The 27,042-nt window shown below is 41.3% G+C and overlaps 1 protein-coding gene across 2 annotated transcripts in view; it reads left to right on the top strand.

Annotated features, from left to right (window-relative positions):
• The window catches only part of fstl5 (follistatin-like 5), a 75,219-nt gene extending 52,107 nt beyond the window's left edge, over window positions 1-23,112 (top strand). For both annotated transcript variants that reach the window (XM_037261534.1, XM_037261533.1), the window contains exons 9-17: window positions 3,578-3,698; window positions 8,213-8,374; window positions 9,197-9,331; window positions 13,545-13,571; window positions 13,739-13,857; window positions 15,787-15,936; window positions 17,331-17,438; window positions 17,683-17,807; window positions 21,251-23,112. In XM_037261534.1, the coding sequence (XP_037117429.1) occupies window positions 3,578-3,698; window positions 8,213-8,374; window positions 9,197-9,331; window positions 13,545-13,571; window positions 13,739-13,857; window positions 15,787-15,936; window positions 17,331-17,438; window positions 17,683-17,807; window positions 21,251-21,953 (1,650 nt within the window). In that variant the 3' untranslated portion in view covers window positions 21,954-23,112. The remainder of the gene's footprint in view (window positions 1-3,577; window positions 3,699-8,212; window positions 8,375-9,196; window positions 9,332-13,544; window positions 13,572-13,738; window positions 13,858-15,786; window positions 15,937-17,330; window positions 17,439-17,682; window positions 17,808-21,250) is intronic.
• Window positions 23,113-27,042: the final 3,930 nt, after the last annotated feature.

Here is a 27,042-nt window from a genome sequence, read left to right as displayed (position 1 = left end):
TTGGACTTTGTGTGTGTGTGCCTCAGTGAGCTCAGTGTGGGGGAGATACCAGATAAGACCACCTCACTCTTTTTTTTTACATTTCTACTGTGTGCGTGTGTATGTGTGATGCATAATAAAGTCAACAGCGTTGCAGTAGATAAAGGGAGCCCCAGTGAAGCCAGCGATGTAAAACATTAAATCTTGATGACCCTTCAAATGAGCCGCCCAGCTGTCCGCAGTCATCCTCCGACACTCCGGGAAGCAGTGTGACGCATTTAAACACTCAATTTTCACACGTTATATAACGCTTTGAGAATTTTATGGCGAGGAAAAAAAAAAAAAAGAGAAAGCTCAAGATGTAACAAAAAGGGAGACGTCAAGATAGATTATTTCTTCAGACTGCTCTGAAGGATTTACGTGAGTGGAGAAAGTAAGAAGGTACGAGGGGGTTCTGTGAGGTTGCTAAACTTGGAAAATAAGTGCTTTGTGTCTGAGTCGCGGCTGCTAAATGAAAATATGTGACAGGTCCTATGCGGCTATTTGTATTGGAAGCGCGAGCTAATGCATCCAAATTAGATTTAAAGGGGGTTTATTATGGAAAATTGACTTTTTAATGCAAATAGTTGGGTTCCCGAGGTGCCTGCATCAAGTGTGAAATTACACAAGCAGGTAAAACTTTTCTTAGATGCCTAATACTGAAAAGGTGAATTTGACACAATTGTGACATCACAATTTATATAATAAGTAGTGCCCCCCACCACTGAGATTTTCCACCAATGACTGGCCAGTTAGGGTTGGCCAACATCAGCTGTTTTCAAGTAATGACACAGAAGCACTATCATATCAAAATCTAAACGTTAAGCAGAGCTGTCGTGTTGTTGGATGCACAGATTAGTGTCTGATAAGCAACCTGTTTTGTTTGTATGCTACATGCGCCACATGCACTGATTGACTGCAATCTTTGGAGCTTCTCGGCGTTGTGAAAACATGGCTTATGGCATAATTCTATGCAACATTGCTGGCTGTTGCGTCATCACTCAAAGCCCGTCAGCCCAGCGGAGCTGCGCTGATTGTTGCAGACTCGAGCATATTTGTGGACAAACTTTTTCTGGTAGACCGAGAGTTACGGATTGCATGGGATTGGTGGAATGAGATATACTATATTTGTTTTAAATCAACAAAAGAAAATTGACACGGTCACATTGTGGAGTGATTGCATGTTAAAGTTAAATGAAAAAAATACAAGAACAGGCTGCTACATATCTGATGAAGCAACATGTAGTTCATTGTCCAATGTTCGTTTTGTTTGTTTACTGTGAACAGTCGTGTGTACTTTTTTTCCCATGTATTTAAAAATATTTGCCGTATTATTTTCCAATACTGGTATTTTTAACATACTATTAAAGCAACATTTAAAAAATATATGATTTATTATTATTTTAAAATGTATTGTATAATGTAATTTATATGTGTATATATTATACACATATATATGTAATTTATTTTTTCTGTGTAACATTTTTGCCATCATATTTTTGCGTTTTTCCCCCCAGTTGAAACATGGCACAAATGTGATTGGTGCATTCACAACATTCACATGCACATCATTCAATATGGTCAACTCTGACTTTAATGCCTCACTCATTTTCATGACACAAGCGAGGTTGATTTATGTGGTTGCGTTCTTCTTTACAGTTGGAAAAGAAAATGGACGGCAGGTTTTGACCTCAGGAAGGCTGCGCAAAGCCAACGCTGTCACCATGCCGAGTGAAAAATGAACGGGTGGAGGGGATGAAAGTCAGTGCGGTAGAACCTTTGTCGGGCTGGCCGGTGCTGTGCTGACTGGGCGCGTATAGCTGGGGGGCACACAAGGGCAGGTGGATTTACCCTCCGGAGACTACAATTAATACGGCTGTCAGAAGCAACCTGCTTCAAAATACAGTTGACCTCACTACACTGCGTACACATACACACGTTTTGCATATACGTACCTCAAGTAGAACAAATCCCAAATGTCCTAGATGAGTACCTAGTGAACAATTCATTGGAGAAATAATATTGTATTGAGTGCAGGGTTACCTTAACTCTGAGTTTTTCAGTTAGAAGTCATGTTGAGTGAAATTAAAAGAATGGAGCCATTCAATCATAATGCTAACCCTAACCCTAAAGGAGAGCAACAGTTGCCTATGAACTTTCCTGTTTTTGACGACAGAAGTGTCTGGAAAAGCCGACTAGAACATCTGAGCTTTATTTCATGTTAATCAGAGACACTGGGAGGTGTGAGCTGGCTCATATTTCATTTCAGTTTATTTTTATTGGTTGATTCTAACAACAACCAGAGTCTCAGTTACAAGAGGGTGTGCACACTTAGGCAATCACATTATCTCAGGTGCTCTTTTTAATTTCCTGTCATCCTTTTTTTCACTTTCATTGTACAGGTTAAAGGTTTAGAAATGTTTTATCTTGGTCTCTTAAAACACACACACACACGCACGCACTCTTGTCTCTCACTCAAAGTCATCCAGGCCTCAGCTATCTGGCCAATCCAAGGTATGAGGATAAACGCTAAAAATGGACGACCGGACAAAAGATAATCCTCACGTCGCCGGTCGAGGCATGCCAACATCAACATAATTAATTAATGCACTTTTTCAATTCAAAAGTAAACATAAACAACAGCGCGAAAAAAAGACAAACATTTGCTTATCGCGAGAAAAGCCACCGCAAACTAATGAGCTTGTCAACGATGGATAAAAAGAGGGGGGGGCGACGAGAAAATTCATCTACCTCATATTTAGAGCGGTTTCAATTATTCATACAGCCACCAAGGAATGTTTTGCTTTTGACAAAATCGACTCTTGATTCTTTCCGATATGAATTTGCTTGTTTTGCTCAGGGATGTCTTTGAAGTAATCACCTACGGTTATTTTATTCATTATGTTGTGTTGCTGACAAAAGCCTCGTTGCATGTTTTTGTCATTGTAAGCTTAAAAGAATGTGCGCAAGCCGCAGCAATTGGGAATATTTACACTGTTAATGACAACAACAAAAATTGGCAGACAAAACATTTCGGTTGCTTTGATAATGAATCAGAAAGTACACAATTTACTGCCGTGATTCTCAAAGTGAGCTTAGCAGGTTCTCTTGCTGTATGTAAATGAATCACTGACTGGAACGGAACCAATGAAAATAATATTTAATACAAGCAAAACAACAAAACATTACAATGAAGCTTGTGTAGCTATGCTCACTGCATATTTAAACGTTTTGAATCAAGCTCAAATCAAGAAATAGTCATATTTCTTTACAATAACACATTCTACCCCTCCCCACTAATCTAAACATATTAATAATATTGTGATTAATATTACATTTGTGGAATATGAATTAAGCCAAAAAATTCGCCCAATTTTAATCCATCTCAGTGGGCCAACATTTTGCCACATATCACAAGGCTCAAGTAACGAGTCACAAGTCTACAAGACCCAACTATTTGTATGCAGGCCGTTAAAAAGTCATCTTTGCATAATACATCCCTCCCCAAAAGCACATTTTGTTGGTTTCACCTGGCTGCGTTTGTCTTTGTTACAATCAGGACTTTGGCGATGACGGCTCCTTGTACTTCACCAAGGTGAGCGCCACCCACATGGGCAATTACACCTGCCACGCCGACGGCTACGAGAAACTCTTCCAGACGCACGTTCTCCACGTGGATGGTAAGAGGCCTCTTGGTGGAGTGGCGACTTTTTGTTCTCGGGGTTTGAATCAATTAGGCGTCACATGTAGCAGATGGCCCATTCATCATTCTTGCCAACTTAAAGATGGATTTTGAGCTCCAACTGAGCGCTTTGGCAAGGATACGCCAGTAGTCTCCGGACGTTTATGGAGGGGATTTACAAGGTATTTACACGAAGAGAAAGCTTTCCGACGGGAATCCCAAACATCTGCTGCTGTTGTAAATTCCGACCTCCCCAAAAAATGTTTTTGCGATGCATCTTTTCCCAGGATATTCTTTTGATTGAAAGGCAGTCTCAGAACACTATCACTGATTCTGATTTGGGGTTTGCTTTGGCGAGTGGTTCCAAAACATATAGCAATATTTTTATTTAAAATTTCCAACAAAGAACAGTAGATGGATATGAAAAGTCTACTAGTTTTAAAAATGTGGGGAACAAAAGTCATTGTCAGATTTGAAAACCAGAAAATACCAGATTCTTAAAATGAATTGTAAGTCATTGGAGGGAGCCGACAATTGGAGTTACGTAATGTGCTCCCTCTTACGTGTTCCAGTTCAGAGGCGAACGGCGGCATTTTACTAATTACTGTGCTGCCGTGGAAGATAAGCCTCACCTTTGCCAGATCCCTGCGGTAAAAAAAAAGCAGGGCTTGACAATCGCACTGAACAGAAAGCTTTTATGCTGGGGAGTAGATTTTATTGGCCGATATCAAGCCTTTTCAAAATAAAAGGAATCAGCTGGAGTTTTGCCCATTAAGCTCTGATATAAGCTTACTCTCTCATGAAACATCGGCAATGGCCTCAAAACACAGCGACAGCTCAGTCACTACTTTTGTTTGAATTTTGAAGTACCAATAGTGTTCAATGTTGGAGGATCTAGTGTATACTTTCATCCCACTTGGTCTTCATTCACCATGAGGTGAAGAGTTTTGCTCCTTTGCTAATTGGGCTAACTTTGGGAGTGAAATGAGCTCTTTATGGAGAAGGTAAAGGTCACGGGTATGCTGTGGAGTACTAGCTTTCCCTCCTAATGAGCTGGCAGGGAGCTGAGGAAACTTCCTTCTACATTTGACAGACAGCTGCTTCATTAGCATTCATTCAAAAGTCGATCGCTGTGACCGTTAATTGAAACACTACAGGGAGACGAACAATTGTTCTGTTTATGAAAACCCCGGCACCCGGGAAAAGCGAAGAATCCCAGTCGTAATTGATTCCGGACCAGAACTTTTCAACATCACCGCTATGGATTTCACATTGCGGGGCCCCCGAGGAGACGCTATTGCGAAGCGACTTGACGTTTTCTAAAACTCAATTAGGCAAGCGAGCTCGATACCTAAGTGGATTTGGAACGCTGTTCATTGCCACCGACGCACGAGAATGTGATGGACACTATTGAGTTTGAAGTGGAAGTAGAAGCATGAAGTTGAAAGAATAGTTGGGGTCTCGCATGGCCTATATATATACGTACGTATGTGTATATATGTGTTTGCCTTAGAAAATTATGTATTTGAATAAATGATTTGACTCATTTGCTTCAAGGCACAATTCATCAATCAATTCCACACCAGAACCCAAATTCTTAGTGCTGAATGAATCCTCATCCCTACTGCTGCTGAAGCCAAATTATTTAAGATCCTGTATCGTCAGTCTGCGCTCATGGGCCTATTCATTTATTTGACATCATTTTAATAATGCCAGTTCATTTCATACGCCAGACTGGCTGCTGCCATTCATCTCAACCAAGACATTTATCCATACCGCGACACCCTCGGAAACGATTTTCCCCAGATGGTCAGCCATGTTTCATCAGTGGCACATATGCTGCCGTAACAACACCAGCAGAGAAGGATTATTGCATAAATATTACGAGAAATACAGTACAATGAACGCCCTTTGATTGTGATCGCTTCTTTTTTTTTATATAGTTTATATGCTACTAGCCCTCCCACATGTATGTAAACTTTAAACAGAACAGATTTTCCAAATACATTGTTAACATACATATATGGGATCTTCATACATGGCAATTCAAGTTGTTTTGCACCTTTATTACACAGTGACTGATGTAGTGCATTTCTGGGGATGCAGAAATAACCATATATTGTGATTTTCCCCCAGTGCAAAGGGCTCTCTTGCATAAAAACTGCATTTCAGGGACGGCACTCTACTGCTGAACAAGAAACCAACATAAAGCGCAACAACTCATTTTGTACATTTTTCCACCTCCCAAAATGGCCCCAAAAATGATTTGGCCTTCTCACGTCGTAATGTGGTGCAATTTATGACGAATTTTAAGTGAACTAAGACATATAGTGGAAATTACAGTATCACAATCAATAATTTTTCATCGTGTGGATTGTTCCTGCCACAACCCCTATTTTCCTCCGTTTTTCATGGAAAACGCATATTGAATGTTTTTGAATTGATGAATCAAGAGGCCACTCAGAACCCGCTGGCCGCTAGTTGCTCATCTGATTTCCAATGAAGAAAAGTGTTGTACAGCATGCTTCTTCCCCCCCCCACCCCCCCTTGCCCTCCTTACTTTTGCATGTGCACATTAGCCACAGCATGTTGCCGCGCCTGTGATTGGCAGCACATATCTCAGAGGTACATGGTCGACTACGTGCTTTTTGGCCGACGCCTCCAGCTTCTTTGTGTGATTGAAGTGGCTGCTTGGAATTTCACAGTTTGAGAGCAAAACAGCCTGCTGCATGTGTATGCTGTGTGCCTGTGTGTGTGTATGTGTGCGCACGCGTAAACCAGTGTGTGTGTGCGCAGACAGTGGCCTTGCTGGGTGATTGACGAGCAGCCGGCGAGCTGCATGAAGGATTTGTCAGCTATTTTCGCAGTGAGCCTGCAGTGCAAGTCGTCTACATTCCATACGTATGGAACTCGAAGCATGGGTGGATGAGGAGGAGTGTTTGAAAAGGCTTTTTCCTTCACTATGTCCACGTCATAAATACACAGACTCCAGTGCACCAGTTGTAGATGATCCATAGTAAAATCTTTTTTTTGTTTTTCGTAATGAATGAAAGAGTTCGACCCTGGAATAGGTTATTTCTACGTGAATTATTCTCCATGGGGAGTAATTGTTTCTAAACACCACAAGACAAAAAAAAAAAACCCTACCCTAAAAGACTTTTTGTATTCCATCATCTCAAACACCAAGTTGTTTGTTTGGATTAAAATGTAATCTTCAAAACTTTTAGAATTTTTATTGTTTTTTTCTAATTATCTGAATGTAAGATGTAATCAAAAGATTTTTGACTTTTTTTTTTACACAAAATGAAAGGAATAAATAATTGTTTTTAATGTATAATTTAATATAAATTTATTTACACATTAAAAAATCTGCAACCCAAATAAGTTACTTTTATATATTTTCAAACTACTGAACATAATTTTATCATCATTAATTAAGAAAAAACTTCATCCTCTAAAATTCTAAGAACATGTTTGTTAACTTTCTAAAACCAGAAATTTAAATGATTGTTTGAACTGCATCTTGTCAGATCTAAAGAAAATATTATTTTGACACTTTTTCTATGTTGTCAGTCTGCGTTTATATGCTGCCCTTCAGTCAGTGTCCTAGATTGTGTTTGTGCCTTTTTATGGGTTGAAGCTGCATTGCAACTGCTTTGTGACCTTGTGTTTGCGATTGTTAACAGCGGCCCATATGTGTGACTGAATGCCAACACGCCAACGGGACATTCCAAAGCCCGCCTGTACCTAACGGTCCAGATGGCGATGGCGGCCATTCCTGGAGGCCACCATCCACCTGGATACCTAGACAAACGTTTTTGTGAGGCTTCTCAGCAAGAAAATAGAAAAATTATTAGAGGATTATGGTAGGCTCAGAAGATGACAAGATGGGGTTGTGTGTTAGGATTTTGCTATTTTTGGATGCCTTTTGTGAATATTTCACACTGCGTGCTCTTATTTCTTTGAAATTCCTTCAATATGAAACATGTTCCGTGAAGCTGGATTAGCAAAACGTAATCTCCCTTGTGTATCCTATGCATAAATGCATTTGATTATTAATATATCACCTGGTTGGAAGTTCACAATGTATATTTTGTGATTTGCTATTGCCACAGGGTAAAGATTTTTTTAAAGAGCCAAGTCAGGTACTAGACGTTGTGCTTCGTCTGCTTGCTGACAAAAGGTTGCTTGAAATCGATAGGAAGCAGGAAAAAAAGTCAATGACCTCTTAATGGTTCTATTGCTCATTTATATGCGTGATTTGTACACGCTCAATCGTACGAGACCAAAGGCTGCGGGGAAACAACGGAAACATTGATCGTGCTCTAAATACGGCACTCTAAAGCTTACCTAAAAGGTGATACTAATAGAATACTAATAGTTTTTTCAATTAGATTGTAAATTTCAAGTTTACAGGACTTGGCACAGTTCTGTGATTAAAATCCCTCATGACACCCTATTAAGAAAGTTTTTCATTACATTGAAATTCTGATGGTGTCCATGCCCCCACAGTTCCGCCCGTTATCCGAGTGTACCCGGAGAGCCAAGCCAGAGAGCCGGGCGTCACCGCCAGCCTACGATGCCACGCCGAGGGCATCCCCCAGCCGCAGCTGACCTGGCTCAAGAACGGAATGGATATCACACCCAAGATATCCAAGCAACTTACACTGCAAGGTAGTTACTTTCTTATAAGGTAGTTTTATTTTCATCCAACACATTAGCTATTAGTGTTTTGTTTTTTTTGTGCATATTTTTTAAGTAATTGAAGGCCGTTAGATTTTAACCAGTGCAATTTATGGCAGATTTAAAGTAAGGGATTAAGGGATTTAATTTGTTCTCGAATCTACGTAGCTTTTGGGAGTTTCACCATTGTGCCCATTTAATAGTTGCAATTTGTTCATTGTGTCAAAACTATGCATCTTTTGTGTTATTCAACACTCCTTCTTTTAGCCTTTGGGAGTTTAAGGGAGTCATGCTAACCTACACAACTATTAGATTTTTAGTAGTCCTTCTAAAAAAAAAACTGGGTAACTAAGGTTGTCTAATTTTATCTTCTGTTATAATGGATGGGATTTCAGGTCATGTAAATTTAGCCAGAAAAACGTTTGTTTGGATTTGCACTTGTCTTGTTTGAATCTGGGGGGAGTTACAATAGTGCTATCAACCAATCCAATATATGGCAGTTTTTTTGTCAATTTGTAAGTTAAGTGAGTTAACAGTCATTTTACTTTAACAATTTTAACTCTTAGCGCATATAAGTTCATCTTGTTTTAAATTGCATAATGTTTGGGGTATTAATGGTAAATTAATCTGTTAAATTTTTGGTGACTTTAAGGTAGTGCTTGGCTATTTTAAACTTGTGTAAGTATTCTGTGGCATCTCATTTTGAATCTGCACAATTTTTGAAGGTGAGTTGAATGAGTACTTTAACCTGAACAGATGTTGGGAAAATACTGAGAGAAGCATAATTTTTTTGTGTGCGTCTGCTCATCCCAGCTAATGGCAGTGAGGTGCACATCAGCAACGTGCACTTTGAGGACACCGGCGCTTACACCTGCATCGCTAAAAACCAGGCAGGCATGGATGAGGATATCTCCTCGCTCTTCATAGAGGACTCGGCGCGCAAAACCTGTAAGTCAGCATGGAAACGTCCATTTGAGATGTCCGCCCGTCTGCCCGCCCTTGATTACCGATGCAGCAGTGACAGAAAATAACAAATAGCCTCAGAGTGCGTCGACAGAGCCTGACAAAGCAGAAACAATTGGCACACTGTGAAAGGCATCTCTTTTGTGCCAGTTAGCAGCAGACTGTTGCCGTTTGAGGCACGGCGGACTGTTTAACAGGCCTGGAAAATAAGTCCTTTGCTCCCAAATGTACTTTATTGACAGCCAACTGGAGTGTGGCCCTCGTAAAAAATTTTCCTTTAAGTGGTGTGTATGTGTGTGGTTTGGGACCCCTAATTACCCTGAGGAGCACCACGGCATACAGACAACGGCTCTCCAACCCCCAAACAACATGTGACATTTGATAAAAGGTCACAGTTAATTAGCTTGCCCTCCTTATTTCGAAAAAAGCGTCTAAATTTCAATGAAGTAGTCTTGGAATAATGTTGTTTGGTGACATGTTGACTGGACTTATTCAAATAACCGCTGGCATTTTCAGCCTCGTTAAGTAGAGACTCACAGCCCCTTTCAAAGAGAGAACCTGCAAATTTGATGCAGAAGACAACCTTTCACTTAATTTACTCTTATTTTGATATGCGTTTTTTTTTTTATATTATACTTTTTTTTTTACAGTCATCTTATTTGAATATGAGCACTTTCAAGAGGTTCAGTTGTCTTCTTTTAATGCAAAATGTAAAACTTTTGGAAATATTTAAGGTAGTCTTAATTCAATATGTAAAACTTTGGGGGGATTTAAGGTAGTATTTTGACCTCTCCAACTTTTGCATGCCTATGTGACTTTGTACTGCTTAACTTTTGAGGGCTTTTGAGTTATGCTAATTTAAACCCATGCAACTTTTGGTGGCTTTCACCATCTCCGTTTTACCTGTGCAACCTTTGGTGCGTTTATGGTACTTTAAAAAAAAAAAAAAAAAAATCATTTCGTTGCAGTCTTACTTTAAAGCCATCATCGGGCTATTGCAAAGCCCCGCTCGTCAAAACGTCAGCACATCAGTGCTTGTGGATCGCCGGCTGGTCTCACGACTGCGCTAAATCCTCCCCATCAAACTTTATGACTCACAGTGAAGGTCTGTTAGATAAGAAATGACCTCAACGGGAACAGAACACGGCATCTTGGAAAGCTAGTGGGCTGAAAAGACGGGCGTTGCATGGCAAAAAAATAAAATCCGTCTTTGTTCTATTGTATTGTATAGAACCCTGAAAAATAGGACTAGAGCTTTTATGCTACACTTTTTCCTGGTTATTAAATGACCTTCACTTGAATTCAAAACTTGAAATGAATTCAATACTTTTATTTAACTTGGCAGCCTCTCAGGTAATGGACAAAACAACAATGGTTAGAAGCTTCAATGCAATCCATACTCTGTTGGGTCAGTGCTGAGTGAAGTGAGATGCAACAAGTGTGTTATTTATATTGAGATTGCACAGACCAGGCTGGAAAGCAATGAAAAAACAACACTGTGAAACAACTGGGAGCAATTATGCAGTCACTACACATTTTTAAGTCCCTTACTATATAGCTTTTGTTTACCTGATTCTAAAACCTTTTGTCAAATTGTTGTGTGTTTTTTTTTATTCTTCCTTAAAAGACAACAGGTAGCCCTTGACAATGTTTCATTCAAGCACACTCCTTGCCTGGTGTGACAGACCTTGGTGCCTCGAAAGCAACATTGTGTGCAGCCCACAATAAATACAGCAAGTTGGTGCCAAGGAAGTATATTGAAATATGTATTTGTATATCAGGGAGTAGCATACATTTAGTTGGAAGTAGAGGGGAGGTTATTGTCGCATGTGCATGTACACTGTCAGCGCATTTTTTGGTTTATTTTTTATTTTTATATTTAGAGAGTCTAATGATAAACATTTTAGGAGAGCATCCGTTACTTGCGGGCCAAAGTGAATCGAGGTTTAGTGTTATCATAAGTACGTTATGAGTTAAAAAAGAGAATCCACTTATTCTTTAAATTGATTAATGAATTAATTCAATATCAACAGCTTTAGTTATACATTCGTTGTATGAAGCCAGAGGTCAAATAAATAGTTATGATTACCAAATTTGATTACCACATTTATTTTTTTAACCTCATACTATATGACTGGCCTGCCCCCCTACTCTTTCTCTACACTGTTTCTGGGCTAATTAGCGCCGTCAAAGTGTGAATGGTCTGTCCCGGGTCGCCATCGCCGTGAGCCAGTCACAGCGTAACCTTACCGCTGGGCCTCCCGGGCGTGACGTCCCCAAGCTTTGGCGTCCACCACAAACAGTTATCACAAGAGAGCCAAACGATTGCCCGCCGCCGTCAGCCGGCTTGTTTTTGCTACAGTATATGGACACTGAAGTTGATATATGGGCCCCTCGCACGCGCACAACAGCCGCAGTCTTTCCGACCCCGGGTGATGAATAGCATCAATATGGCGTTCGTACGACTGCTTTCTTTCTATTTTGTTTCCATCCCTGGCAAGCGCTGCCATAAACGCCATTGTTCTCCAGTTTTTTTGTCCACCGTCCATTTTGCAGACGACACGGTGCTACTTTTGTGACGCTTTTTAATGAGCTGAAAAAGATTCGCAAGAGTGCACAGGAAGGGTAACACTCGACAAAGCGCTTTTTTTTTTTTTGCAACGATTACGCCTGACCCTCGCCGCTTTGTCTCTTTGCCAGTGCCGTTCCACGGGAGAATGAGTGCAGGAGGACAGATTAGCATCGGCGCCAATTGGCCCACAAATTGGACAGCCCGTCAGAAAATGGAAGACGGGAGTGGGTTGATGGAGGGACTGGCAGACAATAGGCAGAGAGGGTCGGCATTAAGGACACAGCGTTGAATTTGCATGAAAACCGAGTTCATATCACCGTTGCATTTCTTCCTCACAACAGTGACCCTGTCACAGTTGTCCTCATACAAAAACTCATTTTCACTCTCAAAAAGAAATAAGTCCGACTCCATCATAAAACTGCACAGGCAAAGCCTTCATTCAGCCGATCTTTTTGTTTTGACTTGTGAGCAAATGTGACGTAGGACCGCTATATGGTGGCAATGAAACATAATTTTGCTGGCTTGATAGATGTGACTCTCTTTTTGAATTGAACTACCCAAAAATTATAAATTGCAATATAACTACAACAAAGTGGAATTACTCACCCCTTTGAAAAAAATGCCTGAGAGACGTGATGGAAGGGGAAACGAAAAAGGATGCAGTCACTTAGTGGCATTTTTGCAGGTATTGCTGCTACAATAAAGAAAAGGTTTACCACCGCAAAATCCATCACCTGAAATGGAGTAAAACTACTCACCCTTTGAAGATATCTGACGGACAAAATAATGATAGAGGTAACTGGTAGTGGTAGCTATCAGAAGCTCTCAGGCTCTGGTCTGGCACTGCGAATGTCATTAGCCATCTCGCAATGACTTTAATGGAAAAAAAAAAGAAAAATCAAGGTCTGCTGCTTCTAAGAACAGAAAGATGGGCCATTAATCCATGTTAATGAAGCATTCAAATGACCTTAGCCTGAGAAATGATTTAGTCACCTGGGGCATCTGAGGTAACCCATATCACCGCACACGAAATATATACTAAGGGCACAAACTTTAATATATTTGGAAAGTACGGTGATAAGTAACGAGGGAACAAGCAAACGTTGTCTGGATCATTTCTCAACACTAAGCCGCCTAGCGAGCAAAACATACTGCTGGGATCTAATCCCAAATATACAACTGTCAGCCAAAATAATGTGTAACTGCAAACTTGATGTACAATTGTGACAAACAAACTTGCAATTGTGGATCACAAACATGTACTATGTATGTACAATAGCAATAGTGTTCGCAATTGTTCAGGTCAAATTCCCAAAGTATTGTGTTGTTTATATGCTACGTCAAGAGAAATGTAGCAAAAAAAGTCATCCTGGCTTGCCCGCTGCTTTGCTTGCATTTCAGGCTCATGCTAAATTATATTGTTGATTGAAGTCGATTCCCGTAAGCACAAGCCAACACAATTGGCGATGTCTAAAACCAAACATCCTTATTTCCGAGCAGAAGACTCAATTATCTGTTGCATTGAATAGCGGGGCCCAAGCATTCCAATAAAAGTCTCACAAATGTGATGTTATTGATTGTGGCGTTTAATGTTCAATGTTCTCTTTCTCTTTTTCTGCCTGGCAGTGGCCAACATTCTGTGGCGGGATGAAGGTACGGCTCCGTGGCTGCATTCATTAAAGTGACTTAATTGAATTCCTGTAATAGGATTAGCCATCTGTGACAAGAGGGATTAAATGATCGCACAGTGCCTTATTTACTTTAGGGTGTATAGCGTCGCTCCTATTTCACCGGGCGAGTGACGTTCTTTGTTGTTGCAGGTCTTGGTATAGGAAACATGTTCTACGTGTTCTACCAGGACGGCATTAAAGTCATCCAGCCGGTGGCGTGCGAGATACAGAGACACATCAAGCCCAGCGAGAAACTGCTGGCTCTTAAGGTGACAGACTCAATAACACGGTTGGAAAAAAACAAAAATTAGCCTGGCCACCATTTCCACTAATTCCACCCACAAATTCAATTGGCATGTCCATCATAAGACATATGAAAATATCTCTTGTCCAAACTTGACATTTTGATTTGAATCATTTTGAATGAATTCTAAGGGCTGCTACTCTGACATATCCATACTCGGGGGGGAAACAACACAAGCCAGTTTCACCGATTGACACCAAATTGCTTTGACTTGTTTATCCTGTCTGAAGAAAGTGTAATAAACCCAAGCCTAAAATTGAAGGGTAATTGAAGCTGCCCTTGCATCCAGAATCCGGTATCCTGGGGGGATAGGCAATGCTAAATTGCCAAGCCGAGTGTTTGTTTCATTATTATTTCCAGGATTCACCAAATTCAGGCGTTCAGTCCAGATTGCAGATTCCCTGTGTTGTTCCGGGCAATTTTCCTTTCTTGAGAAATGTTCAGGGTCTATTCATGATAGACACGTAGAAGAAAATTTCATTTTGCTAAATGAAACTTTACTGGGGCTTTTTTCATGTACTTTTGGGGTCTCTCTTCCACCGATCGTTGTTAAATTGCACAAACGTCTATCATACACGATAGTTCTGAAGAATAAACAGGAAGCCATTTTGGACAAATTCAAGTTTCAACTGCTGGTTAGTCTGATTTTTATACACGATATTTTTGTATCCCTCCAGGAAGTCTCTATGTTGCAGAGACGGTTTTGAAGTTTTCGCTCCCCGGTGAGACGCTTTTGTGGATAATTGGATTTTTTTTTGTGGCGGGGAGGGGTTACGTTCACAACCAATCATAGGCTACAGTAGAAAATGTGGCAATACCTTCCAGTTTTGCCTTACCGAGAGTTATCTTGCTAAAATTCAATCTAAAAGAAGACTTGAGGAAAGGCGAATTAAGACCAGTAATGCTGCATTAAGGATTTTAATGAATTCGCAAGAAAGATATACTTCTGACTGTCAAGGGAATTTCACACAGAACAAAAACAAACATATTTAAGTCGCCCACACACAACCCCACACAAAGCACAGTATGCAATGTGCCGAGACATTGCAGCCGCCTTCGTGCATACCCTCAGCTGCATCAACAAGAATGTTGGAAAAAAAAGAGGAAGAATACTTAGATTTGGATAAATTTTTGATCTGCCGTGACTGCTCTTTTACATTCAAGTCCACTTCTAAGTGAAGCTGTGAAGATAACTATATTACCTTGGAGCTAGCTTCCATTCATGTTGGCTTCGCATAAATAACTTCTGAACAATTGACTAATGTGGATCCTTTTTTTTTTTTTTTTTTTACTCTTGCCGTGTATCTGAATCCATCTCTTTGCCTTGGAACATCCGTGGCTGCCGCCGTGCATCTGATTATAGATTACTGCGGTAGTTTCTAGTGCTAGCTGCTACTGCTATCGGTTTTATGTCGCAACATTAGTGCCGGTGTAGATTTACTGCACTACTAGAGAAGACAAGAGCGGTATATGCCCCTTCTTAACCGAGACAAGTTGGCCAGCGGGAAGGCACCTGTCACCGCACTGCCTCTGTGGTTATAAATACACACGAGAAGCGTTAATTCCAACGTCCCGGAGCCTTTTTATTTCAACTCTCCTGGCCGGCAGCCGCTCTAAATCGCCCCGCAGAGTCTGGAACAGACGGCCGGGCAGGGGATAGCCACGTCAGCCAGCCAGGCAAAAAGCTGCCAAGGCCTGGAAGCTGAACATCCGTGAGAACGTGCAGGCTTTGTTGTGTGGATTATGCGTTAGAAAGAAAAAAAAACCTCATTTGTCAGTAGGCGGGAAAGGAACAGCAACACTGTTGATAAGATAACTGCAAACTGTCTTGCACGTGTGTCTGTGTGCGTGTGCGTGTGCATGTGTGTGTGTGTGTGTGTGTGTGTGTGCGTAGGAGGAAGTGTGCCCTGCCTCAGAAGACGACGAAGTGCAGAAGTGTGTGTGGTCGGCGGCGGTCAACGTCAAGGACAAATTTATTTACGCGGCACAGCCCACGTTAGATCGCTTGCTCATTGTGGACGTCCAGTCGCAGAAGGCTGTCCAGGTAACTCAATTTACATGTTAACACTCAATTAACATGAAGTCATGTCCCTAAGTAAACAGTTGGTATGCAGTCAAATTTGATAAGCCAACGCATCATTTAGAAGAAATGCTAACCAAGGAGGTTTGGGTAAGCCAATGCCTGCAATGATTAATAGCACACAAAATGCATTCAGTTATTAAAGCAATAAGCAGTACAGCTGGAATACTAACTCCATATGTACACTGGAAAATGTAACACGTTTTTCATTATTTTTATGAGCGAGATTGCCAATCTATATTTCTTGCTCCGTTAAAAATGTATGTATGTAATTATGTAGCGTGCAAGGCACTCCGTTTGTATTTAAATATTTTTAAATATTGTTAATTTAATATTTTTTAAATTGTGTATGTTTCAGAATATTTTATTGTTCTATTCGTTACTAGTTTTATTTTACAATTAAATGTGTTTTCTTGTTTTTTACATTGTAAAACTTCATCATTTTCAAAACAAATTGTCCCTTTTTAAATCATGCTTTATTTCTATAATTATTTTTATTTATATATCGTTGTACAATAGATGATGTTTTACATGTTATATTTTAGGAAATATACATGAAGACATTATAACATTTGATCAGCTATATTATGTTGTAATATGACATACAGTACAATTCAGAGTTTGAACGAAAAGCTACGGAATCGATAAGAATTGCTGTCATGTACAACATCACATCCAAAACCTCAGTGCAGTAAACATTGAAAGATTAAATGCACTTTTTTTTTTTTTTGCATCAACATCTCATTGCGACCCATCTCAGTTCCACACGGAGGCCATTACACTTGTTATTAAATAGTCTTTTTGCTTTACAGGGAGAATTTGTTATATTTGTCATGGCTGCCACACCAACATCCTTGTTGTTTTAAACTAAATGGCCGTGAGTGCAGTCATGTGTGTCAGTGTTTTTTTCTGGGTGTGTTTTGCAACCCCCTGCAGACGGCCGTTTACGCCTCGCCAGCCTCTTGGGGGGAGGAGAGCCACCGCTGTTAAGCAGGCCGAGCTCCCCCGAAAACTGTCAGCAGCTCATTTATTCAGGCAGCCCAGAGGTTGAGCTCCACTGCGTTATATTAGCAGCTGTTACTTAAAGCACCTGAACCTCCCCCATTGCCTCCACGAGCACACACACACACTGTAGTTTATTTCTACTAAAGTGATGACTCCAGCAATGTAACAGTACCCAGAATGGGAATCAATGAAAAGTAAAAAGTCCCAGATGGTGGTACTATGTTCCAGTGGCAGGCTATGCATACAATTCTTAACCCAACTCTCAATACCAACGTAATTATATAACTCAGGTAAATCCATTGGGATTGCAGAAAGGCTGATATTGTGTGTATGTGTGTGTGTGTGTGATGCAGACAGTCAGCACTGACCCATATCCTGTCAAGTTGCACTACGACAAGTCCCGTGACCAGGTGTGGATCCTCAGCTGGGGGGACAGGCAGAAGAGCTTCCCGACTCTGCAGGTAAAGGAAAGAAAAACCTCAGACTTTCCTTTTTGGCTTTGTTCCCATGGATGAGAGAAACAATGTCAATAAGACATACTTGGAACAGGCATTGGGTGGATTAGGACCTTTGTGATGTGCATTTTCATTCAAAAATCTGAGGTCACTTATGCAAATGCAAAGGTATTTTTTCAGGGATTTGGACATCAATGTGTTATTTTGGACATCCCTAATACACACACATACAACACAAATATCCTTGCAGGTGATCGGTGAGGCGAGCGTGAGGGTGTCCCACCACACGGTGCACATGCAGCCGGTGGGTGGACGCTTCGACAGAGTGGACGACTTCTTCATCCCCTCCACCAGCCTGATGGTAGACAGCCTAAGGTGCGTAAGTACACCCCATCCACGCACATGTTGGGCTTTCAAGTCGGCCCTTGGGAATGCTTAGGTGGTTTGTTGGCTGTCGTCTCGAACGGGCCTGCTTTTACCCGCCTGTCCGTCAAGCCAAGAGCGGGTAGGTGGTGTAATTACGTTGCCAGGCATCCAGCGTCGAGAGTACAGACAGGCTTATTTTAAATCTTGTGTGTGTATGTCTTGATATAATCCTCCCCCCTCGCTATTCATGGGGGTAAAGCAACAAATCACCCTGACAAATACGACACAAATAATGACTAAAATCAATTAATGCCCCACTCCTAGATAACCAAGGTTGACTGTAGCTCTTATTACTTAAACAAATACTTTGTATGGACTTGACTGGTGTCAAGAGGAGATGAACAAGAAACAAGAGATCGGTCACATATAAAAGGATGTTACACTTTTTTGGAAAATTGAAAACATTTCACAGGTGTCGGTGACTCGCTTGACATCTCACCATGTCAGCAAAGTCACCGAGCATGAGACGCTTGTCAGAAGCTAACGCTAATCTGAGTGACCCAAAAAAAAAAGAATAAAAACACTTAGTGCACCTCTGCTTACCTTTTGGTTTTGACATACTAATGTTTAAAATGTGTTGGCATTGGATGAACTTTTCATTTGGCAGAATTTTTGTATTTTTGTATTGGACCTCATTAAATTGAGCCTGATGTTGCTCCCTTTTTTGAAATATCAACATTCCAAGAATTGCACATGGCTCTATTTTTTTAATTGTTAGCAAAATAGCAAACGATTCCAACGAATTGGTAATGTGGAAACCGGTTCTTGTTGAGAATTCCCATCTCTACCTGGGGGTGGTCGCAAATCAAAGCATTCAAAATTATCTTGTGATGAACACGGTGGTGGCAAAATTAAAAAAAGTCTTTGTGTGAACGATTCATGACTTGCTTCCATGAATCAAAAACAGTGTTAGGAAACATCAAGCTCCATCTGCCATTATGGCTGAAGGAAACATGCTGGTTTTATGACTGAATTGGAACAAAAGAAAAAGTGGTCAATACGCATGGTGTATTTATAGAAAATCAATAGGATTCGCTCTTTGTGATGTGAAGAAGAATTTGAAGGCCATCGTTGCGGATTGCTCGAGCTCCCAACAGAAACACTGATCGATTTGCAATGTGCGTGCGGCAACCGTTTGATGACACTTTTATTCAAAATCAATATGACTCAGGCCTGAATACCATCCCAAAATCCATGAAATGCAACAGGTTTTAGTTTAGAGGTACGAGAAGTGTCTTATGGCAGAAGACAAAAGCTGGATTTACACAAATGTAAATGAATCCGATATTCTCAGATCGCGAGCCTGATATCTGTGTATACAGTGTAAAATGGACTTGAAACAAACAGACCACCACAAAAAATAAAATAGAAAACTAAACGTGAAATTAAACTGACTAACCCTTTTGAGCTTCTTATTTTTTAAAATGTGTCAGAGCAAACCATTCCAAATTCCGTCAGATCCTGACACAGCATCAACTCATTTGCATAATCCCACCCCCACCCAGTTGCTTCAGTTCACTTGTATTTATTTTTATGCAAAACCCAAGTTGGCAAACCCTAAACGTTATTGAAATTCAGAATTTGACCAGCATTCGGTGTATGTAAAAGATTGTTTACAGCCTAATAAATATGTCCCTTATCCATCTGCGGCACGTACAAATAAAAAGTTCTGGCGGCTGCCTGGCGACGCAATCTGTGGATCAATGATTGCCTTGACAGAGAGCCTGATAATATGCACTCGGTGTGTGCCCACCACCTGCTGAATGTCCAAACGCCATAAAAAGATGACGAACGATGTCGAGATTGAGACGGCCGACAGCCGGTCAAAAGCGTGCATACCTTTGCCTACCGTCTGAGTGTGATGTTCCGTTCTTTCATTCTGTGGCAATATCTTCTTGGGACAATGGAGGTGGGCTCAATATGAAGACGCTCAGGGGCTAGACTAGAGACTGAACCATTAAAAAAACATCAGACAATGGGTTTTTTGTCTGTCTAGTTTTCATCAGTCAGGGTGTAACCTTTTCTTCTTCATGTAATTCAGTGGCTTTAATGGCATCCAGAAAATTCCCGGAACTGATGAAGAGAAGATCAAAACACGTTGAGCTCTTCTGTATTAGATATTCTAAAATAAGGTCAAAGTCAAAGATGGGATTTGCCCATTAAGAAACGGAATGGAATGGAATACGAAACCATGCCATGCCATGCCATGCCATGCAATACAACTTTATTTATATAGCGCATTTCACAACAGCTGGGGATGTAACAACGCGCTTTACATATAATGAGACAATGAAATAACCACAAAGACAGTAAACGGTGAAACACCCAAAATGTGCCTTGTGTCAGACTGGCTACTTATCCAGAGTCACGTTCGCCTTTAGCATCAGTCATGTCATTAACTTTGTAAGACAAATTTGTAAAATAAATCTTTATGGAGATAATTTGTGCCATTCTGTCTTTGGTATGTTTATGACTTTTAAACACCGGTGGAGAACTGCTTACCAACACAAGAAACTTTGTGGACCAGGTCCAAATAAGCAGATGCAGCAGTGTCGCATTGCAGGGACAATAACTAATGTTCCTTAGCACCAGACTGTTTGCTTGAATAAATGTAAATGGAGAGAAAAAAAAACCCGAAGCATTATCATCTCTACTTCAGCCTATAGCATTATTGCTCTGGATTGGATTATGCATTTCTGTATACTCGCTGCTGAATGTTGATGTCGGTTACCCCTAGGTAATTAGAATTAAGCCTGGGGGCATCGTAAATACGTGCGCAGAATGTTCAGACGTAGCAAAACGTCACAAGATCACACAATCAGAACAACACAAAATTTTACATTTTTATTTATCTGAACATCAGACCTGTCCTCGCATATAGGGGTGGCGGCGAGGTTCGCGCACGTGTCTGTGTTCTTTTGTTTTAAAATTGTATACTTTAATGTTGACTATGTTTGAAATATTTTGCTGTATACCCGTTTTTCAGTCGTAGCATCTCTCCCTTCTCAAATCCATCTAGGGTGTGGTGCGCCTTTCATCCAATCCAAAGTGTTGGGTGCATATTTGACCTTTGAGCGACAGGCAAACAATTCACAATCTGCCCTGTGCTAAACTGGCCAACACTACCTTGGATAGTAGTCTGAAGCAGACCCTTGACACAACAAGCGGTATGAAATGAATAGCTGCATGAACGGTCCAGTATTTGACCCAAGTGTGTAGTTGTCTGTCTGTACAAAATATGGTTGCGCTCCATCCAAAGAGTTGATGACTTTTCAGTCTAAAACAAAGCGGCGACTGGTCCAGCCGTGGCAAATTACTGGTTCAAGCACAGAAATGTCATGATTATCTATTGATTCAATCTTTTGTGTTGTCTCTCCTGAAATTGCCAACAGATTTGGCCTCATCTTTCACCGAAACGAGCCTGTCCTGCACAAGATCGACTTGGACACGATGGCTTATGTGAGGAACATCAGCCTGCGGGACTTTAACTGCATCCCCAAGTCGGCAGCTTACACCCACCTGGGCGGCTACTACTTTATCGATTGCCGCCCCGACTCCACGGGGGCCACGCAGCCTCAGGTCATCTTGGACAGTGTGACGGATGGCGTGGTGGGCCAGAACCGCGACGTCACCGGAACGCCCCACGCGTCCCCGGACGGCCGTTACCTCGTCACCGTGGACGACGGCCACGGCCTAATGCGGATACAGACGGTCTCAGAGCGAGGCGACGTCGGGGAGCCCTTTGACATCCACACCAACCTGCACCTCTCCGACCTGGCCTTCCAGCGCTCCTTCACCGAGGCCCACCAGTACAACGTGTTCGGCAGCTCCGGCCGCCAGACCGATGTACTGTTTGTGGAGCTGCACAGCGGCAAGGTCAAGATGATCAAGAGCCTGAAAGAGGCCATCAAACCGTACGAATGGCCTTGGAGCGCCAGCAACCGGGCGGTGGTGGGCGGCGGGACTTTCGGCCAGTACCTCATGACTCCTTCAAGGGAGTCCCTCTTCATCCTGGATGGGCGGCTCAACAAGCTCAACTGCGAGATCACCGATGTGGTCAAAGGCAACGTCTTGGTGTGGGTCGGGGAGACTTAATTGGGTTCCCATATTGCTGTACTGAATTTTGTGGGAGAGCAACAGATTTGAAAATGCTAATTAAACATGCCGAGCTCCATATTACGATCGAGCCAAAAGTAATCAGAGTCAATAAAATAATTACACTGGTCAACTTTTTTTTTTTTTAATTCAATCAGAGATAAAAACTATAAAGAAAATATTAAAGACATTTTTTGAATCGGCGTCAAAATACTCGAAGGGACACATCTGGGATTAAAATTTGTTGTTGACCAAGTGTTTGTTATTTAACGAAGAGATACCTTTTAAAAAAATCCAATACAGATCCAGACGTCTCTCGTAACTTACCCTGAACTTCTCTCCCGTGCCTTGAAGGAAAATTAATCAGTCATTTTTCTCCTTGCCCCTTCACATTCACGCTGAGCGCGGCTATCCACAGCCTGATGCTGTCTGCTTTAAAGTGCAGCCCAAGAGTCTCATTACAGTCCGATGCTCACTAACCTATAAGCATCATGTGGTCAATTTTAATTTGGTGTTTCATTTTTGTTTGTTACAGTCCAAAGCAGGAAAATCAAATTGACTGTGATGTTTATTTCAGCTTTAAGAAGGCAAAAATATCACTTCATTTCAAAGATTGTTCCTTGAGAAAGAGTTAATAGAGCACCTGTCTGTATGAAAGATTAAACCTTGGACCAAACGAACAGAAAGGAATTTAGACGAGACTAGGATGCACCCTGGCGAGATTAGAGTGAGATAGACTGGCTATTTATGATATACAATGTTGAAGACAAGCTTCCATGCTGACAATGGACTCCTTTCTATGCATTAACAATCCCAATGACAACTGCATCTGAAAAATCCACAATGGACTTTTGGCGTGTATATACGATATGAAATCTGTTTTTCCTGTCTCATCGTGTGTCACGCGTCACTATCCCATTTTCTGCCACACAATTTCTTTTACGCCCCGAGCGGCTGATTCGATTGGTTTGTTCCGAGTGTACAGATTAAAACGCAAGTGATGGTCCTCCACTTCACCGCTTTCCACATCCATGGTATTCATGTCCTCTGTGTGTGTGTGCGTGCGCGCGTGTCCCTTTGTGCAATGGCTGATTGCTATTTATACATATATAAATAACGCTTGTCCTTTTACCCAACAATAAAATCTAAACAAATGAAACCATGTGTCATATCTGCCCTTTCAATCATGACCGCAATCTTCCTCACTCGATGGAAGACAAGTTGATCAATATAACGTTACCCCTTATCATGGCAACAAGACACGCATTCATCTGGTAGCCAAGATTCTTGATGTAATGTGCGATCATCACAACAAGAGAATGCAATTACGAGCAAAATTGTCTGCATATGTTGGAGGGATTCCTATTGAGACTTGCTGTTCATCTGGCAGTAATATTTTTAGACATTCAACAGCCTATGATGTTATTTAGACCAGGGGTCGGGAACCCGCGGCTCCAGAGCCGCATGCGGCTCTTTAGCACGCCTCTGGAGTTTTTGCAAAAATGCGTGAAAATGGAAAAAGATGGATTTTTGTTGTTGTTGGTGGTTTTTTAAATATGGTTTTTAGACGCTAATCGTGACATAACCGTTCTTATGCTGTAAAAATATATGTTGTTGTAAATATATTAAAAATACCAAATTTAAGAATGACGCTAAATAGCAAAATTGCGTCATAGCCTGCGACACAGCGCAGGTGAGTTGTAAACAAACAGGTGTGTGAGCGATGATGGGTCATGGATTCAAAAGGCAAAAAGAAAAAGATTGCTGATGACAACAGAGGCTTTAAGAAAGAATGGACTGAACTTTTTGCTTTTATTGCCAATGCTGAAGCATTGCCTGCATGTTTGATTTGCAATGAGAAGTTGTCAAATAATAATAAGAGGAATCTGGAGCGACATTTTCAGCTACAGCATGCTAAATTTGCTGCTGATCACCAAGTTGCAACTGAGAGGAAAGGTGCAATTGCAGTGCTGGTGGAGAAATTTGAGGACCGAAAAAACTGTTTCAAGAAGTGGATTGCATCTCCAAACTCTACTACTGCTGCAAGTTTTCTTGCAGCCCGGGAGATAATAAAACGCGGAAAATCATTCACCGAGTACATGAAGGCTCTCCGCACAAACAATATCACCGATCAGCAAATCAAGGACATCAATTCAGCTCCAGCTTTTTCTCAATTGCCTGTGATGGATGAGTCGTGTGACGTGACGGATATCGAACAGACAGCGCTGCTATGCAGGTACGTGAACTCTAATGGGCCGCAAGAAGAAATGATCAAATTGACACCACGATTTTTCTTTAAATGATTTTAATAGTAGGCATACAACTTGTGTATTGACAGTCTATGTTGCATTATAAAAGGCTTTTAGATTTTTGCGGCTCCAGACAGGTATGTTTTTTTGTATTTTTGGGCCCATATGGCTCTGAACATTTTGGGTTGCCGAACCCTGCCCTAACCCTAATTGTTGCCATTGCTATCGTCAACTGCAGACCGTGTTGGGTGGGGGTCACTTAGTGACGTATATCCATGATTGGTGGTGGAACTCTGTCCCTCTTACCAGCGAATAGGATGACTTGAATGTACCTGCAAAGTTCTAATGAATGCATTCCTTGCCCACCTATCTCCATTTTCTATTCTCCATATAGCCACACAGGCTGGTGATTTACATGAATCTCCCTCCCCTAGCTGGATGTCCCTTAATAACACAGCCGCACAAATGGAAAGAAGGTGCTGGCACTTTCTTAATTATCTCTAGTCGGCGCTTTATCTGGTCTAGGTCACATGGGCGGGCCGCAGTCTCGCCTCCATCAGGAGATGTTAACTCCGCCACCGGGACGCTTCATCGTGTCGCCTCCGTGATGACTGATGGGTTGTGGTTCCACGTGCCAGTCACAGCACTAACGGCGTCCCACGACACACAGGTTCTCTTCTGCATATTTGTCATGCAGGGCCAGTGAGCAAAATGTGTCTGGGTTTAATCAAAATGAATAGTTTGTTTTTCTTACCAAGTGCATGCGCTGAACCAATTAGCACCAGGAAGAAAGCGGCTCAGTATTTGTCAAATTAACACCGCAAAGTCCACAACAAAAAGCCATTTAGAGGACCCGCTTCCACAATCAATATGTCTAAAAGCAAATACAAGCATGCTAATATTGTGGGTTAAGATAGCGACTGAGAAACACAGGGAAAAATTAAAATAAAAACCACTTTTATTCATCAAATAAAATGCTTATAAAAATAAATTGAAACATTAGAGAACACTAAATGTAACTATAATTAGAGTGAAAATGTCTTTAAGTGGGCAGCTCGGTAAACATTCTAAATCTTAAGAACAAGTGATGTCTTGCTGACATTTTCATCTTCCTGTTAAGTCGTTGCAAAAAATGAACATCTGGACTTTTTGCCTACGTCTCGTCCGCACGGGTACAGCACTGGTTGCTCTGCAATCTTTGACCTCCTAGATCAGAACGTTTTGTTTCAAAACAAGAATGGAAATGTAATCTCAAATTACATTTTACAAATCACACACACACGCACACATACACACACACCAACCAACCAACCAACCAACCTGTCAAATGACATCTATTCAGCCTGACCTGACTTGCTTATTACGAGTCTTGACATGTTATGTCGTCCTCGTCAGAGACAAAGTCGCGGCTCGTTGCACACCAGGCAACCATTTTGTGTGCGTGTGTTTGTGATACTGTGATGTTTTATTCTCAGAGCTGTCTGATGTGTGACTACAAGATCTTCTCTGTCAAAAGAGGAAAGACGCTACCTTTCACAGAGCTCCATATAAGCATGGCGTTGGTGGATATGGCACAAACATAGTTATTACCGACAGGAAAACGGACGAGGTGAATTAGAAGGTAATTCCAATGCAACGGAGCAAGCACACAAAAGCTGGCGTCACCCTGAAACAATAAAAGAAGCAGGCCTGGATTTGCCAGGTCCCTTTATAGATTGCTCGCATGACACTGACATCGCCTGGGAGCTTTTTCTCGGGGTAGGAGAGTCGCCTTCCACCTAGCTGCGTGCTCATTATCAGCGGATGATACCTTGCACATATGCTGTGCGTGTTTTGGGTAGATGTGTGTGTGTGTAATTGTGAGTGGGCGTGGACATACTATGTGAGATGAATATAAGGCAATAAATGAAAACAAAGGGTTCAAAAAGAGGTATCATGAATGTCCTTTTCACACTTTTAAACTGTCCCCAGGTCTCTTAATATGACATGCTTTGTCCAATTGGAGAAGGATCGAGAATTACAAGCACACGTTATTTCTGTACACTTACTTGATTACAAGTAATGAAATTTTCCATATTATACGCCCGTTAAAATAGTCCAGAATCAGTAATGTTACTTTCACATGACTTTTGCAGTATTTAATGAGGTAAACTGAGTATACTGTAGGTACAGTTGCGCTCCAGTCCTGTAGGTGGCAATACTTGAAGTGGTTACGCTGTGCTCAGTCTGGATTTGATGAGACTCCACCAAACTTGACCTGACTACAATCAGATTGGAAGCACAAGTAAAAATACATTCCATGATCTGCACCAGACTTGAATACACAACTCCAGGATCTAACCTCACGTTGTTCATGCTCGCAGGAGGTAATGAAGCATAATTGTGTGCGTAACGAATACCACCAGGCGTTATGTTAATAGCGCACTTTTGAAAGCCTCACTGATTAGTTAATGGCCACGCACAATGTACAGCAATGAAGCATCTCGACTCACCAGGCAGTAGACAACAAAATAATGAACAATAATTATAATTAGAGCATTTCAATTCCCTGAGTGTGAATTTTTTCTACCGCCTGAAAACGGCAGTATTTACCCACCTTTGTTCCAGTTTGCTGTTTCATATGAATGACCAGAGGTGGAGCTGCTTGTTCTCAAACAATCTGTAGACTGTGGAGAAAAATTGAGATCTTCAACACACCCTAGCTTCCAAGTCATGGGTGCAAATGGGGATTACGCTATGTACCTTTGCTGAGTAGTGACATTATTAGGCAAAATTCAGAAGGGCTTACCATTGACATTTTGAATTGTAGGCAAAGAAATACTTGGTTGTTTAATTTCACA

Source organism: Syngnathus acus, chromosome 10, assembly GCF_901709675.1.
Source record: "Syngnathus acus chromosome 10, fSynAcu1.2, whole genome shotgun sequence".
NCBI lineage: Eukaryota > Metazoa > Chordata > Actinopteri > Syngnathiformes > Syngnathidae > Syngnathus > Syngnathus acus.
This window is presented reverse-complemented; position numbering and strand designations above follow the sequence as displayed.